Source organism: Lissotriton helveticus, chromosome 12, assembly GCF_964261635.1.
Source record: "Lissotriton helveticus chromosome 12, aLisHel1.1, whole genome shotgun sequence".
Classification (NCBI taxonomy): domain Eukaryota; kingdom Metazoa; phylum Chordata; class Amphibia; order Caudata; family Salamandridae; genus Lissotriton; species Lissotriton helveticus.
The window spans coordinates 655,974,801-655,992,595 of record NC_136073.1 but is presented as its reverse complement, the minus strand read 5'-3'; the positions used below and the strand labels follow the sequence as shown (position 1 = coordinate 655,992,595).

The 17,795-nt window shown below is 45.0% G+C and overlaps 1 protein-coding gene across 2 annotated transcripts in view; it reads right to left on the bottom strand.

The window, feature by feature from the left end:
- Nucleotides 1-614: 614 nt before the first annotated feature.
- LOC144798246 (butyrophilin subfamily 1 member A1-like) overlaps nt 615-17,795 on the bottom strand; it is a 415,895-nt gene continuing 398,714 nt past the window's right edge. For both annotated transcript variants that reach the window (XM_078668995.1, XM_078668994.1), the window contains one exon: nt 615-1,151. In XM_078668995.1, coding sequence (XP_078525121.1) covers nt 619-1,151 — 533 coding nt within the window. In that variant the 3' untranslated portion in view covers nt 615-618. The remainder of the gene's footprint in view (nt 1,152-17,795) is intronic.

Sequence of the window (17,795 nt, the reverse complement as noted above, 5' to 3'; positions counted from 1 at the left end):
ATGTGAAAGGATACATTGCTGTAGTTGCGTCACTTTTGTGACACACTCCAACAATGCGTCACTTTTGCGCCATACAAATACGTCAGAAATACTGACGTATCGGTAACTCCTTGCGCCATGATGCGTCATACTGTTAATATGACGCATCATTGGTGTAGCAAGGAGGACGCAGTGAAAAGTGACGCATCGCTGTTTTCACACAGCGATGCGTCACTTTTCATAAATGAGGCCCATAGTACTTAATATTTACAGCATTCTCAGAGTCAAACATTGTTGCATTAATGCAATCTTCACAAATACACTGCCCATAATTAGAATATGAAAAACATCTAAATGGTGCCTGGCCCCGGACAATAACAAGACTACACATCTTCTTCATGCATTGTTTTGTTTCAATCCCGCCACTGGGCTAAGAAGCAGGCGGTGGTCTGTGACTATTTCAGAAATTTTATAAAAGTGAAAACAAGAAGAGAAAACTGATAATGGTGATACTTCTTGCTCACTAAGGGGCAGATAGATTTACAAGCCCCTTGCGCCACTTTTGCGTCACTTTTAACATGGGAAAAGTGACGCAAAAGTGGCGCAAGGGGCTTGTAAATCTGTCCCTAAATGTTTGTTTCAATCCTTTCCAGTCAGCGGACGGAGCAGCAGATTCTCCCCGCTGTCGTAAGTGCAGAAATATGGAAGTAGGATGCGGGGGAAACGAGCAGGAGGAAAACTGAAGATCTGAGATTTCTCCTTCGCATCATAAAATGTGACTCTTTCTGCTTCATAGTCCAGGAAAACACTTATCACTTTTGGGGGAACCTTTGGCCTGAGATGAGTGCTGGGGGAAGTGAATGCATGGTATTCTTTGCCAGTTAAGATACCCACTGCCCAGCATCCCTTCTCAGGCGAGGGTGCAGCCCTCCCCTTCCTGTTCACAGATTCATCACAAACCCCCATTTCCCACCCCACACTCCCCACCTCCACCTCCCAGTAATGCCTCCCAGAGGTGAGCCTCTCCCGTCCGAGGACACAAGGTGATCTGTTGAATCTGGCAGGAGTATCGGGTAGATCCAGTTCGGAGTCCTCGAGCCATATCGCGCTTCTCCCATTCTCAGACAGGGCAAGGCGCGGATTGGCGGTGTCAGGATCCATTGTTATCTGAGCTAAGGAATAGAAAGCATTACAGACATGGTGAAACATCACATAACACACACATGCACACTCTGCAATAAACGTATAGAAGGGGCAAAGGGGCATATTATCAAGGACCGGTGTTAAAATTATCGCAGTTTTATCGGCAGGAAACTGCCGATAAAACGTCGATAATGGGCTTGATAATACGCCCTTGTTAATTCCCATAGAAGCCCATGTTCTTGCGTTAACATGGGCTTCTATGGGAATTAACAAGGGTGTATTATCAAGCCCATTATTGCCATTTTATCTGCAGTTTCCTGCCAATAAAACGGAGATAATTTTAACACCGGTCCTTGATAATAAGCCCCAAACTTCCTATTAATCAGAGCCGCTTCCAAGGAGCTATATAGCTGTGGTTTTTTAAAAAACATTTTGATCTTTCTGCGCCCAAAGAAAAAATAGTGCATTTATATGAAATGTGAAGTAGCAGAGTGTATATCTAGGACGTCATCCAGTGATCATGTCTACATTATAGAAATAATTTGCACATCGTTTTTAGCATTTTAGTTACCTTCAAGGTTTTTTTTTATTTAGCCACAAAATAAAATTGAACAAGCATTTGCAATGCAATAGGTCTCGCATTATTAAAGTTTGAGCTATTGGCATTGCTAATAATAATGCAACACCAAAAGCTTAAACTCGCATAAATGCAAGACCTATTGCATTGCAAATGCTTGTTTAGGACTTGTGCCCTGAAGCTGCATAAGAGCCCATTCCGCAGTTGCGGAAGTCACAGCTGAGCCGTGATGACGCTGCTGCAGCATGCTCGGTCACTAGCTGTACACATGGTTGGACTGACGCTTAGAGTTTCAGATTACGGCAAGTATCAGAGATGGAGTCCCTGTGATTGGACCCTCAAGAAAAAGACGAATTATTGACAGTACGAGACCCACTGGTGACCTTCTAGTTTACCAGAGCCGTGGGGATTTTAAGAGCTAATCAGCTGCTCTGTGACATTTCTGTGTTCGCGGCATTGCATGCGTCATACGGGACCCTAAATCCAACAGAAGAAAGTTGCAATTAGGGGCTTGTATAGTATTGGATAGGAGTACATCATATTACTATGATGTAACGGACCCCAAAATTGGAAGGTTAGGTGATATTTGTAAGAAAAGTGACAGTTGTGGCAGACCGGAGGAGAGAGAACAGCCTGTATAACAAGGTTGCTGGAAAAAGGTGTTACTTACAATTTGGAGTCGGATGTCTTCAATGGACACCATAAAGTGGCAACAAGAGCAACCTTGGGGCATATTATCAAGGGGTTTTATCTCCGCTTTTTTGGCTTTAAAAGCCAAGAACGCCGAGATAAAATTATCTCCCTATTACCTAGCTGTCGCTAACACCAGTTAGCGACAGCTAGTAGGAGATAGCGACCATCTTGGTCCCCACTTTGCATGTCAGTGATATTTATCACTAATGACATGCAAAGTGGGCGTGACAAGATGTTAGCGACTGGAAACAGTCGCTAACATTGCTATCTCCTATTACAAACTTTTGGAGATATTCGCGCTAAGCGCGAATATCTCCAAAAGCTAACACCTGCCCCTGAGCAGTTCTTAGCCATGTTATCCAATGGGAGGTGGATAACATGGCTAAGAGCATTAGCTCGATAATGCATGAATATCGCTGACTTTTCAGCGATATTCATGCATTGCGGCCGTTTTTTATCGCATTTGCGATAAACCTTGGTAATACCAAGGTTTATCTGCGGTAAAAATCGCCGCAGCTTAGCGGTAAAATTTTCTCTCTAGCCAAGCAATAGCGATAATTATCGCTATTGCTTGGTAATATGCCCCCTTGTGTTTACCTGCACATTCTTCTGTGAGGTAAAGAATTTCACCAAGTCAGCAAAAGGCTTAGAAATAGGCGATAAGAAGTCTGCCATTGTCTCTTCAGGAAATACTTGCTATAGTTTCTGTAGTGAGCCACACGGCCCCTACAACAATTTGTAGCAGACAACTCCCTGGGCTGGGCACGGACCAGGGAGTATAAATAAAGGTGACGTCAGGGGCACTTGACCTGGCGGCACAGTGGAACTCAGAAGTGTCCTGATTAAGCTGCGACGAATGTGTTAGGCCCCCAGTAATATTAGTGCCCACGTAGACACCCCCATTGAAATTACACTCACCGCTGGTTCCCTGCTGTGACCCAGAAGACTACAGTTTCAACACTTCAAAGACAGACGTACTTTAAAATACGAGTAAAGCGGAATTCAGTTGGAAAAGGGAAACAATAAAAAGGTACATTGATGAAACATCAACATGACTAACATTGTTGTGTTGGTTGTGTGTGGTTGCGTGTGGTTGTGGTTGTGTGTGTGGTTGTGTGGTTGGTTGTGGTTGGTTGTGTGTGTGTGGTGTATGTGTGTGGTTGTGTGTGTGGTTGTGTGTGTGGTTGTGTGTGTGAGTGTGTGTGGTTGTGTGTGTGTCATTGTGTGTGTTTATGTGTGTGCGGTTGTGTGTGTGGTGTGTGTGTATGTGGTTGTGTGTGTGGTTATGTGTGGGGTTGTGTGTGTGGTTGTGTATGTGTGGTTTTGTGTGTGTGTTTGAGTGTGTGTACTTGTGTGTGTGGTTGTGTGTGTTTGTGTATGTGTGGTTGTGGGTGTGGTTGTGTGTGTGTGGTTGTGTGTGGTTGTGTGTGTGGTTGTGTTTGTGATTGTGTGTGGTTGTGTGTGTGCTTGTGTGTGTGTGTGTGGTTGTGTGTGTGGTGTGTGTGTGTGGTTGGGTGTGGTTGTGTGTGTGTGGTTGTGTGTGTGTGGTTGTGTGTGGTTGTGTGTGGTAGTGTGTGTGTGTGGTTGTTTGTGAGGTTGTGTGTATGTGTGTGTGGTTGTGTGTGTGTTTGTGTGTGGTTGTGTGTGGTTGTGTGTGTGTGGTTGTGTCTGTGTGTGGTTGTGTGTGTTGTTGTGTTTGTGGTTGCGTGTGTGTGTGGTTATGTGTGTGGTTGTGTGTGTTTGTGTGTGTGGTGGTGTGTGTGTGTGGTTGTCTGTGTGTGTGGTTGTATGTGTGGTTGTGTTTGTGTGGTTGTGGTTGTGTGTGTGGTTGTGGGTGTGGTTGTGTGTGTGGTGTGTGTGGTTGTGTGGTTGTGTGTGGTTGTGTGTGTGGTTGGGTGGTTGTGTGTGTGGTTTTATGGTTGTGTGACTGTGTGTGTGGTTGTGTATGTGTGTTTGGTTGTGTGTGTGTGTGTGGTTGTGTGTGTGTGGTTGTGTGTGTGCTTGTGTGTGTGTTTGTGTGTGGTAGTGTGTGTGTGTGTGGTTGTGGAAACTAGGCAGACGTCCCATGGTGGAACTATTAAATAGTTGTGTGTGGTTATGTGTATGTGTGGTTGTGTGTGTGTGTGTGCTTGTGGTTGTGTATGTGGTTGTATGTGTGGTTGTGTGTGTGGTTGTGTGTGTGTGGTTGAGTGTGGTTGTGTGTGTGGTTGTTTGTGTTTGGTTGTGTGTGTGGTTGTGTGTGTGTTGTGTTTGTGGTTGTGTGTGTGGTTGTGTGTGTGTTTGTGTGTGTGTCGGTGTGTGGTTATGTGTGGTTGTGTGTGTTTGTGTGTGTGGTTGTGTGTGTGTGTTTGTATGTGTGGTTGTGTGTGTGTGGTTGCATGTGTGGTTGCATGTGTGGTTGCATGTGTGGTTGTGTGTGTGGTTGTGTGGTTGGGTGTGGTTGTGTGTGTGGTTGTGTGGTTGTGTGTGGTTGTGATTGGTTGTGGTTGTGGGTGTGGTTGTGGGTGTGTGGTTGTGTGTATGTCCGTAGTTGTGTGTGTTTGTGGTTGTGTGTGTGGTTGTATGTGTATTGTTGTGTTTGTGGTTATGTGAGTAATTGTGTGGTTGTGTGCGTGGTTTGTGTGTGGTTGTGTGTGTGTGGGAGTGTGGTTGTGTGTGTGGTTGTATGCGTGGTTGTGTGTGTGGTTGTGTGGTTGTGGGTGTGGTTGTGGTTGTGTGTGGTTCTGTGTGTATTTGTGTTTGTGTGTGTGGTTGTGTGTGTGTTGTTGTGGGTATGTGTGGTTGTGTGTAGTTGTGTGTGTGGTTGTGTGTGTGCTGTTGTGTTTGTTATGTGTGTGGTCATGTGTATGTGTGTGATTGCGTGTGCGTGTGTGGTTGTGGTTGTGAGTGTGGTTGTAGTTGTGTGTGTGGCTGGGTGTGATTTTGTGTGTGTGTGGTTGTGTGTATGGTTGTGTGTGGTTGTGTGTGTGTGGTTGTGGGTGTAATTGTGTGTGTGTGGTCGTGGGTGTAATTGTGTGTGTGTGGTTGTGTGTGTGGTTGTGTGGTTGTATGTGTGTGTGGTTGTATGTGAGGTTGTGTGGTTGTATGTGTGGTTGTGTGTGTGGTTGTGTATGTGGTTGTGTGTGTGTGGTTGTGTATGTGTGTGGTTGTGTGTGTGGTTGTGTGTGTGTGTGGCTGTGTGTGTTTGTGTGTGTGGTTGTGTGTGTGGTTGTGTGTGGTTGTGGTTGTGGTAGTGTGTGTGGTTGTGGGTGTGGTTGTGTGGTTGGGTGGTTGTCTGTGTGTTTTGTTGTGTGTGGTTGGGCGTGTGTGTGTGGTTGTGTGTGTGTGTGTGTGGTTGTGGTTGTGTGTGGGGTTGTATGTGTGATTGTGTGTGTTTGGTTTTGTGTTTGGTTGTGTGGTTGGGTGCCATTGTTTGTGTGTGGTTGTGTGTGTGTGTGGTTGTGTGTGATTATGGGTGTGGTTGTGGTGTGTGTTTGGTTGTGTGGTTGGGTATGGTTGTTTTTGTGTGGTTGTGTGTGTGTGGTTATGGTTGTGCGTGTGGTTGTGTTTGTTTTTTTAATTTTTTTTATTGAGAGTTCATATGAGCATAAAAAACAGTACCTATCAGTTTCATTTAAAAGTTAAAAGAAACTATAAAATACATACACAACAAAGTGAAAACATATGCTAAGTGCTAATGCTGGGAGAGGATATTTCTTATAAAGTGCACAGGGCATATTCCTTATAAGGTGCAATGTGCATTGAACAATATAATAGATAAACCCATTAACATTCAAAAACACTCCATAGTTTATCATATTTTTTGATTGCCCCTCACTTTAGTGCATATTTTCTTTCCTTTCCCTGAACTTTTACTATTTTAGCTTTCCAAGCATTAAAAGTCGGAACTTTATCTGTTTTCCACAATTGTAGAATAAGTGACCTTGCTACCAGGGATACCATAAATAATGACTCATCATATGGAGTGGAGTTAAGGGAACAACCTATAACCGAAATTGATTTGTCAATAGAAATTTGGGTATCTATAGTGTTTCTGAGATATTTTTCGATATCTTTCCAAAGTTTCTGTATTCCGGTACATTCCCATATAATATGTTTCCAATTACCCTTTTCTTTGCAACGAAAACACTCATCCTCTACTTGGGGGTATACTTTGTGAAGGAACGAGGGTGTTCTATAAATTAGCCATTTAGAAAAGAATGGCATCCGTTTGAAGTTAGCACCTCGGAATAATGATTTATTAAATGTATTACTTTTGTCCCGTGTGGTTGTGTTTGTGTGTGTGGTTGTGGTTGTGTGTGTGTGGTTGCGTGTGTGGTTGCGTGTGTGGTTGTGTGTGGGGTTGTGTGTGTGGTTGTGTCTGTGTGGTTGTGTGTGGTTGTGTGGTTGGGTGTGTGTTTGTGTGTGTGTATGGTTGTGGGTGTAATTGTGTGTGTGTGTGTGGTTGTGTGGTTGGGTGGTGGTGTGTGTGTGTGTGGTTGTATGCGTGGTTGTGTGTGTGGTTGTGGTTGTATGTGTGGTTGTGTGTGTGGTTATGGTTGTGTGTGTGGTTGTGTGTGTGTGGTTTTGTGTGTGGCTGTGTGTGTTTGTGTGTGTGGATGTGTGTGTGGTTGTATGTGTGGTTGTGGTAGTGTGTGTGGTTGTGTGTGTGGTTGTGTGTGTGATTGTAAGGTTGTGTGTGTGTATGGTTGTGGGTTTGGTTGTGTGTGTGTGTGTGGTTGTGTGTGGTTATGTGTGTGTGTTGTGTGTGGTCATGTGTGTGGTTGTGTGTGTGGTTGTGTGTGTGGTTATGTGTGTGGTTGTGTGTGTGGTTGTGGTTGTGGTTGTGAGTGTGGTTGCGGTTGTGTGTGTGGTTTTGTGTGTGGTTGTGTGAGTGGTTGTGTGTGTGGTTGTGTGTGGGGTTGTGTGTGTGGTTGTGTGTGGTTGTGTGTGTGGTTATGTGGTTGTGTGTGGTTGTGTGTGTGGTTGTGGGTGTGTGGTTGTGTGGTTGGGTGTGGTTGTGGTTGTATGTGTGGTTGGGTGTGTGGTTGTGGTTGTTTGTGTGGTTGTGTGTGTGTGGTTGTGGTTGTGTATGTGTATGTTTGTGGGTGTGGTTATGTGTGTGGTTGTGTGTGGTTGTGCATGTGTGTGTGGTTGTGTGTGTGACAGTAATACTAAAAGCATCTCAAAATAAAGGAACACAAATATCGAGTTTGGAGAAAGAGAAAGCACATTGTAAGTCAAACGGGCGCAGCAAAGCATTGACACAACAACAAAACAAGATATCTTAGCAAAGACTCAGTGCTGATAATGGATACACACAGCCCATCATCTTAAGAATTTGATTGCAACAAATGTGCACTCAAACCTGCCCCTGCCTTGTGAGTTGCACACCATATTTTATGAGTTATAACTGCTGCACCCACCAAAGAGCTTTGAGATCTAAAGCGCAACATAGGTCTAATCGACTAACCAGTCGCCAACATGCTGTGCTTTTAAAGAGAATGTTGGTACTATGTCACTTCCGCCACCTACGGAATTGGAGGTTTGCAAGAACGCGGAAGAAGCGAGGCAGCCGGACCAGTAAAGGAGAGCGCCTTAATTTGAAACAGTAAAAAGGGAGGATACCTCAGAATAGAAGCACGAAATTTGGAAGAACTGAACCTACATAGGCTCGGCAGGAAGCCGTTGATTCAGCACACTGCAGCACCAACTGGGTGTAAAAAGGCGTCCTAACATAAATTCCAGCCCTGAAGAAGACCTTTATAACACGGAGTGCTTGGTCCCACCTATATAAGGTCGAAATGCGTCGGCACTGACTAGATAGTGGTTCGGAGCAAACTAGGATAAGGAGACACTGACCCTCCCCGGGCAGTCCAGTGGAAACTTTCCAGTTCCCCCATAAACAGCCTGTGAAAATAATCCCCGACCCTATACAGGACCCTGAATTTAGGATATCCTGAGGACTCAGTTAGATTTGGTCCCAGGACTTCTTGCTTTTAAGAGTATAGGACAACAAAAGCGTAATTGATAATTGAGTTTGTGCACCCAAAACAAACCTTTTCTGAAATATAATTGTTTAGTGAGACTTGTTAACATATTGTGTATATATATCTCTGTCTCATTTATTTTGAGTGTGTTTAGACATTATATTTAGGTAAATGTCCTACATATGAGTGTCTTTGTATATAAATGTTTTCATGTGTTAATACAGTAAAAGGAGACGTGTAAATATATCTGATGTAAGAAACTCTCAAAAAAGAAAAAAATGATTGAAGTTAATAACAAAAATTAATTGTTGCCTTAAGTCAATAAAAAGGACTTTTGCAGCCAAAATAAATAGTTTGATCATTGGTATCAGAGGTATTCTTGTTTATGAATTTTAAAGAGAACGTGCCAAACGTTTTCAGCTTCCTCATCATGAAAGCGCCAACGAAAGGACTCCCTGAATGGTGCAATGGACATGAAGCAGCCGCTGCGATCAGAATTAAACATTGTGAACGTTGTCCAATTTCACGGTAACATTTTCTTAATGTTCCTTAAGTCACAAAACAGTAATACTAAAAACATCTCATAATAAAGGAACACAAACATAGAGTTTGTGGAAAGAGAAAGCACGTTGAGGCAGCGATGGAAGAGAAATGTAATGTGGGCGTGATATTGCCTGACAGAGATGCACCAAATGGGAGAATCCCGAACGCTTGTAAGCGCGAAGGCGGGGGAGGGGCGGAGGCAGGGAGCAAGCGAGAGGAAAGACAGATGGAGCTGAAGGCTGGCGGTTCGCGCGTACACGCTCCCGTGAACACAAGCTTGTCACCAGCCAGCAGCACTTTGAAAACTCACCTAATAAAGTCTCTCCGAGCAGCGCATGCGCCCTGACTCAGCAAGACCTAAAAAAGGGGGCCTGCCCTGCTTTGTAGCTGCTGTTGAAGTGTGAAGATCTGGGACTCTGCAGGGGGGCCCCAGGGACACTTCACCAGCAGCTAAAATGCAGGGCAGGCCACCGTCCCTTGTGTACTTGAACTCCACTTGGATTATGTAATGGTTTTAATTTACAAAGAGATGCATCCACTTGGAAGTTACCTGGCACTACAGATCCCACACAGCCGCAGTGGAAGGACACGCCCAGTGGGGCGGGATCTGTTTGAACATGTGCACTAAAGAAGGCGTACCTTTGTTACCTCAACCTATGCCTTTGAAGAAGAGAGCCGTAGCTCTCGAAATGCGTCTGTTTGCATTTCTTTAAGGACACCTGTGACACAGAGCCTGCTGGCATGCTGCTGGAAATGAATTAAATGAAGTTTTTGGATCCATTTCGTGTGGTTTCTTCCAAATTGGGTTTCCTGCTTTGATGGATATGTTAACGGTCGTTCCCGGTCGTGGAATGAAACCCACTGCAAAAGCAGATCCAGGCTGATACCTACTCAGGTCAACCACGGAACGAAATGATCTGGGACTCTGCAGGGTAGCCCCAGGGACACTTCATCAGCAGCTACAAAGCAGGGCAGGCCCCGTCCCTTGTGTGCTTGAACTCCACTTGGATTATGAAATGGTTTTAATTTACAAAGAGATGCATCCACTTGAAAGTTACCTGGCACTACAGATCCCACACAGCCGCAGTGGAAAGACACGCCCAGTGGGGCGGGATCTGTTTGAACATGTGCACTATAGAAGGAGTCCTTTTGTTACCTCAACCTATGCCATTGAAGAAGAGAGCCGTAGCTCTCGAAACGCGTCTGGCTTTTGCATTTCTTTAAGGACACCTGTGATGCAGAGCCTGCTGGCAAGCTGCTGGAATTGAATTAAATGAAGTTTTTGGATCCATTTCGTGTGGTTTCTTCCAAATCGGGTTTCCTGCTTTGATGGGTATGTTAACGGCCGTTCCCAGTCGTGGAATGAAACCCACTGCAAAAGCAGATCCAGGCTGATACCTACTCGGGTCAACCACGGAACGAAAAGATCTGGAACTCTGCAGGGGGGCCCCATGGACACTTCACCAGCAGCTACAAAGCAGGGCAGGCCCCCGTCCCTTGTGTACTTGAACTCCACTTGGATTATGTAATGGTTTTAATTTACAAAGAGATGCATCCACTTGGAAGTTACCTGGCACTACAGATCCCACACAGCTGCAGTGGAAGGACACGCCAGTGGGGCGGGATCTGTTTCAACATGTGCACTATAGAAGGCGTCCCTTTGTTACCTCAACCTATGCCATTGAAGAAGAGAGCCGTAGCTCTCGAAACGCGTCTAGCTTTTGCATGTCTTTAAGGACACCTGTGACGCAGAGCCTGCTGGCAAGCTGCTGGAATTGAATTAAATGAAGTTTTTGGATCCATTTCCTGTGGTTTCTTCCAAATTGGGTTTCCTGCTTTGATGGATATATATATATACTGTGACTGTGATCAAGGGCACCCCGCCCGAAACGCGTCAGTTTTCTTTCTCTGTTAAGCGTTGCTTAATAAAACTTTTGCCTGAATATTGGATTCGTGGAGTTGCCTGCTTTCCTGGGGACCCGGGACGGCAGTCTTGCTTCTTCTTGTTTTCGAGATATATATATATATATATATATATATATATATATATATATATATATATATATATATATATATATATATATATATATATATTCACTGAAAAAACCATAGGTTATAGACCATATATAGTTAGGAATTAGCATTTAAAAAACCTTATTTTACTCACACAAAACCATTGAAATTCCATATATAGTTAGTTGCACTAACTATATATCGCACACCCGCAATCCACTGCTGATGATGTCACATATTACATCATTCATGACATGGTCAGTGACATCACTGATGACATCACTGATGACATCTCAAATGACATCACTGATGACATCACTGATGACAACATCCAGTGACTGTATGTTTCTGTAAAGTTAAAATGTGTCTTACATATTGAAGAATGAGTGGAAGTATAAGTGTCTGGACAAAGGATTTAGTAGGTGCATGACTGAATGTATGAGTGAGTGATTAAATGTGTCTCACTGAGTGCATGGGTTAGTGACTAAAGTGTCTTAATTTGTGCATCATTATGTCTGTTGTTCTGTAAACTGCTACATGTGTTGATCAGTAGCTATATGATTAACTATATGGGTTACTGATTGATTGTCCAAGTATTTGTATGGGAGACTGAGTGTGTGTGTGGCTGGCTGGGAGGTGTGTGACTCTGTGCAGATCAATGTGTACTTATATCAATGATTGTATAACAAGGTAAGTATGTGTTAGTATATGTTTGAAAATGTAAGGTGCTCTATGTTTAACTGTATAGACAAGAAAATGGAAGTGTGATTGATTCTTTACAGGACTGACTAGGTGTGTGAGTAACTCCATGGATGAGTGGCAGAGTGTGAGTGTCTGTATAGGTGTATGAGTGCATATGATAGTGTTGTAAAGATGAGTGATTGTATGTATGAATGATTGTATGGGTGAATGAGTGAATGTGTGTGTAGACGTAGGAATCAGTGAGTACATATGTAGTAACTAGTATTGGTGTGTCAATGGTTTCAAAAATTATACTCTGTATTTAACACTGGGTGAAACAGAGGTTATATTAAAATGTGAGGAGATGCATTGTATTGTCACATGAATGATATCATCAGTGATGTGGTCATTGATGTCAAATGAGATGTCATCAGTGATGTCATCAGTGATGTCATTTGAGATGTCATCAGTGATGTCATCAGTGATGTCACTGACCATGTCATGAATGATGTAATATGTGACATCATCAGCAGTGGATTGCGGGTGTGCGATATATAGTTAGTGCAACTAACTATATATGGAATTTCAATGGTTTTGTGTGAGTAAAATAAGGTTTTTTAAATGCTAATTCCTAACTATATATGGTCTATAACCTATGGTTTTTTCAGTGAATTTTCAAGGTTTTGTAAATGCTAATTCCTAACTATATATGGTCTATAACCTATGGTTTTTTCAGTGAATTTCAATGGTTTTTTAATAGCAAATATCATAAGCTGTCGAATGTCAAGTACGTGGTAAGTGAAAACATTTTCGTGTTTATGCACACTGATCTGCTTTGAATGGTGCCCCCCCCCCTCATTTCTATTAGGAGTACTCTCTCTTTGCACATAGTGAAGGGTAGTTAACGCAGGCCTTTGCCCCCGTTGTAATACGTCGTGCCTGCTTCTCTCTCCATTTGATTGATTGTTATCCAAGTATTTACTGTTTTAGAATTGGTTCTCTTTGGTTCATTCTCTATTTACAAACAAACACAGAGTCGCAATACTCTGTTTAGTCTTTGCAGATAACGAAAAATCGTGTAAAAAAAAAAGAAAAGGAATCGAGCAAAATCAGTAGGCCACTAATGGGATCTCTTTTTGACCTCGCTAAAATAGAAACATTAGGAACAACCCCTCATGACAAATACAAAACTAGTGAAATGAACTGAACTCCACACAATGATGGCTGCAAAACAGCTCGGCTCCGCCACCCACCCCACCCAAAATAACGATAAAGAGCGGCTGCCATGATTGGTTGCGGAATGGCCACGACGGAGCTACGAAATGGTGCTGCTCTCATGCTAACCCCAGCTTCAGTCTGAAACATCCAGAAACACTGTAGACTACCAATTCGATCAGTTCCGGTAGCGCCCCAATGTAACCCGGTAGAGAAGAACTAGCCCTCCCCTCTTTGACTAATGGTTCTTGTTGCCTGTCCCTTCTGTTGTCATTTAACAGAACTATTTAGCCTGCTGAAAGGGGTTGTGTTCCGACCGCTGGTTGGTGGAGACATTTTGACTATATTCTGGACCTGCGTTGTCGCGTAATGCGTCATATGACGCGCCGCGTTAGCGCATCCGGAAGTCATCCGGGGCGCGCAGCGCGTAACGTAAGCATAACAAGTCATGTGACTTGTTAATAAAACTTTTCATTGGTTCATTTTACTTTTCTTATTCTAATGATGAAAGGCTTGGTCATATGACCTAAAAATTACGCTTTTTATTACTTCCGAACATTATTTTTTCTTAAATATATGTTATAATGTTCCAGGCTAATGTACTTTCCCGGAAAATTTACAACTGTCCTGCAAGTAAAATATATTCTTTTTTCGAGAAAAAGACCGTTTCTTCGTCCCATGACGGAGCCGTTGAGCAAAAGAGGGTCGACCTGCTGTCTTAGTCGCCGATACGCCTGAATATGAGATTCTTATCGATCACTTTATGTTGCAGGAATAGAAAACACAACAGCCCTTGACCATTTATCTTTACTGCGTTCCTTCGTATTATACCTTTTACCCTTCATGTAATTGGTCTGCTTTATTTCACTTGCCTTTTAATGATTCTAAAACAGTGACTATTATTAAAAACTTTACCAATGTATATACTACTACCATGTTTTCTTTTAAAAACCTTTATTGTGAAAATTTCATTATACAAATACGAGCCTATAACCACGTGGGCCGGCCACGGAGCAAACTGTAATCGTATATGATGAGTAGACATTTACACTGTAGAGGAACGTAACGGGCGGGCCATTAGGTTGCAAGAACTAAGGTGTCTAACAGTTACGGAATCGGTGGACGTACATTTTATAATTAAAATACGACAGGGCCAGTTACAATAAAATTATCTAGATATACATTTGCGGGCAAGTACCATGGGTGACGTTAATTCTAACTTTCAATAGTACAGTAATCAATAACACATCAGAACTTAATATCAATAGGGATGTCGAAATATTCAATCAATTCTCGTCCCCGCCCGCCATGTGCTTCAAAACTGCATACGTATCTCGTGATTTCAAGGTTCTGCAATCAGTACACAACAAGGAGTTACGAGTCCCATTTATTCCGGCGCCATTTTGGGCGAGGACGGGCAGGTCCAGGATATAGTCAAAATGTCTCTACCAACCATCGACTATGATGATGTTCATATGCTGTATTTATTAGAGTAACACTCATCTGTCCACATGAAATTAATTTGCCACAATCTAAACATGTCATTTTAATCTTTCCAAAGTTCTTCTAAATATTTGGGACCGTTTCCCTTGCCTCTGATGCTGTCAGTGCCACTTCTTTGATGAATGTACTAGCAGGTCAGGGGTTCTCCTCCAAATCTCTCTTTTATGCAGCACTATAATTAATTGGTGCCACCTCTCCATATGACGATGCATGGTATAGTTACCATAACTATATTTTTTTTCGGTTCCTCTGGAGAGTTCATCGTGGCAGATGAAGCGTGTAACGTACCGGGCATTTACCTTTTTTTGCATGTACAGGAAAGGAAAAAAAAATCGAGCGTCCGAGTTCTAAGGTGTCCCAGGGCCATTTTAGTGGACCAGGCCCAAATCCAAAGAACAGGCCGCCATTTTGAGAGTCCTGTTGCAGCCGCCTGTCGCTGTAGCATCAAGAGCAGCCGAAACTCAGCTGAATGGCAACTGAAACGGTAAAGGGGCGCCCCACTACAGCAGACGAGCCTCCACCTAGGAAGGCCCGTTCACGCCGCCTCCCCCCCCCCCCTTCGGGCACCCCACGCCGTTATTCGGAGCAGTATTGTAGGATGGCCACACCAGTGCGGCAACTTGCTAGACATCACCTCGGTGGTAACCGAATCTCAACGCCTTGTGGTGTCTTCTATTCAGAAAACATTGTTATGCTGCCTTCGACCTATTCGCCGCAAGTGCGCACGCAACTCAGCTGCATAGCTTGCTAGACACCACCTCGGTGCTAACCGAATCTCAGCGCCTTGTGGTCTCTTCTATTCCAAAAAAATTGTTGCGCTGCCTTTGGCCCCATTCGCACATCGGTCCGCTACTGACGCCATCTCACAGGCTAATGGGGCGCCCCACGCCGAGTTTCAGCATTGTAGGATGACCACACCAGTACAGCAACTTGCTAGACATCACCTCGGTGCCATCCGGATCTCGGCGCCCCACTGCAGATGAAGTGCCTCTCAACTATGAAACCACCACGGTGACATCCGGATCTTGGCGCGTTGTGCTGCCTTCGGCCTATTCGCACATCGGTCCGCTACTGACGCCATCTCACAGGCTAATGGGGCGCCCCACGCCGAGTTTCAGCATTGTAGGATGACCACACCAGTACAGCAACTTGCTAGACATCACCTCGGTGCCATCCGGATCTCGGCGCCCCACTGCAGATGAAGTGCCTCTCAACTATGAAACCACCACGGAGACATCCGGATCTTGGCGCGTTGTGCTGCCTTCGGCCTATTCGCACATCGGTCCGCTACTGACGCCATCTCACAGACTAATGGGGCGCCCCACGCCGAGTTTCAGCATTGTAGGATGACCACACCTGTACAGCAACTTGCTAGACATCACCTCGGTGCCATCCGGATCTCGGCGCCCCACTGCAGATGAAGTGCCTCTCAACTATGAAACCACCACGGTGACATCCGGATCTTGGCGCCTTGTGCTGGTTCCGGCCTATTCACACATCGGTCCGCTACTGACGCCATCTCACAGGCTAATGGGGCGCCCCACGCCGAGTTTCAGCATTGTAGGATGACCACACCAGTACAGCAACTTGCTAGACATCACCTCGGTGCCATCCGGATCTTGGCATCTCAACGCCTAGTGGTATCTTCCATACAGAAAATATTGTTGCGCTGCCTTTGGCCCCATTCGCACATCGGTCCGCAACTGACACCATCTCACAGGCCAACAGGGCGCCCCACGCCGACTTTTACCATTGTAGGATGGCCACACCAGTACAGCAACTTCCTAGACATCACCTCGGTGCCATCCGGATCTTGGCATCTCAGCGCCTTGTGGTGTCAGTCAGAAAATATTGTTGCGCTGCCTTTGGCCCCATTCGCACATCAGTCCGCTACTGACACCATCTCACAGGCCAACAGGGCGCCCCACGCCGACTTTTACCATTGTAGGATGGCCACACCAGTGCCACAACTTGCTAGACACCACCTCGGTGCCATCCGGATCTTGGCATCTCAGCGCCTTGTGGTGTCTTCTATTCCGAAAATATTGTTGCGCTGCCTTTGGCCCCATTCGCACATCGGTCCGCTACTGACGCCATCTCACAGGCCAACGGGGCGCCCCACGCCAACTTTCAACATTGTAGGATGGCCACACCAGTGCGGCAACTTACTAGACACCACCTCGGTGCCATCCGGATCTTGGCGCGTTGTGCTGCCTTCGGCCTATTCGCACATCGGTCCGCTACTGACGCAAACTCACAGGCCAACGGGGCGCCCCACGCCGACTTTCAGCATTGTAGGATGGCCACACCAGTGCTGCAACTTGCTGGACACCACCTCGGTGCCATCCGGATCTTGGCGCGTTGTGTTGCCTTCGGCCTATTCGCACATCGGTCCGCTACTGACGCCGCCTCACGTGCCAACGTATTTTCTCCGCATTTTATACCCTATGCCGCATAACAGGTCATGTGACTTGTTTATAAAACTTTTCATTGGTTCATTTTACTTTTGGTTTCCTAATGATGGAAGGCTTGATCATATGACCTAAAAACAACACTTTTCATTGGATGAAAACTTTTTTTTTTCCCAAACGATGAAAGCCCCACCTTGTTTCTGGATGTTTCAGACTGAAGCTGGCGTCAGCATGAGAGCACCACCATCTCGTAGCTCCGTCGTGGTCATTCCGCGAGCAATCATGGCAGCCGCTCCCCACCAGAAGCCTACAGGAGTCGGGGGCCCCCAAAACTTTTGATGAATCCTCAAGGCGGAGGGGACGCTTTCGAGAATGGGGTCCAAGACCTAGCAGACAAGCGTCCGATTTCCAAGGTGTCCCAGGGCCATTTCAGTGGACCAGGCCCAAAAAGGAAACAGCCTGCCGCCATTTTGAGAGTCCTGTGACAGCCGCCTATCGCTGCACCGCAAGAGTGGGCGCAACTCAGCTGAATTGCGGCTTTTGACACAGTGGACCAAAAACGGACGGAATGGCAACTGAAACGGTAAAGAGGCGCCCCACTACAACAGATGAGACTCCACCTGGAGAGGCCCGTTCACGCCGCCTCCCCCGGGGCGCCCCACGCCGTTATTCGGAGCAGCATTGTAGGATACCAAAACCAGTGCGGCAACTTACTGGACATCACCTTGGTGCCATCGTTCTGCTGCCTTGGAACTATTCGCACAACAGTTTGCTACTGATGCCCACCACCCGCGACGCCCCACGCCAGAAATCTGGACGTTGTGCTGCGTTGGGACTATTCGCACAGCCGACCGCTACTTCGTTGTTTTTCCCTAAAAATGTTTATATGTTATTACTGTTTTTGTTTTCTTGTATATATTTATAAGTTATTAAAGTTTTATAATCTTACTACTTTGTCGGAGTGCTGTATATTTTTAATGTGACACATAATTGTAAAAACTTTGATGTACAAAGAGTCATCCCTGGAATCTTCCGCTTCAGGCTCGGTCCCTTCCCCAATCACAATAC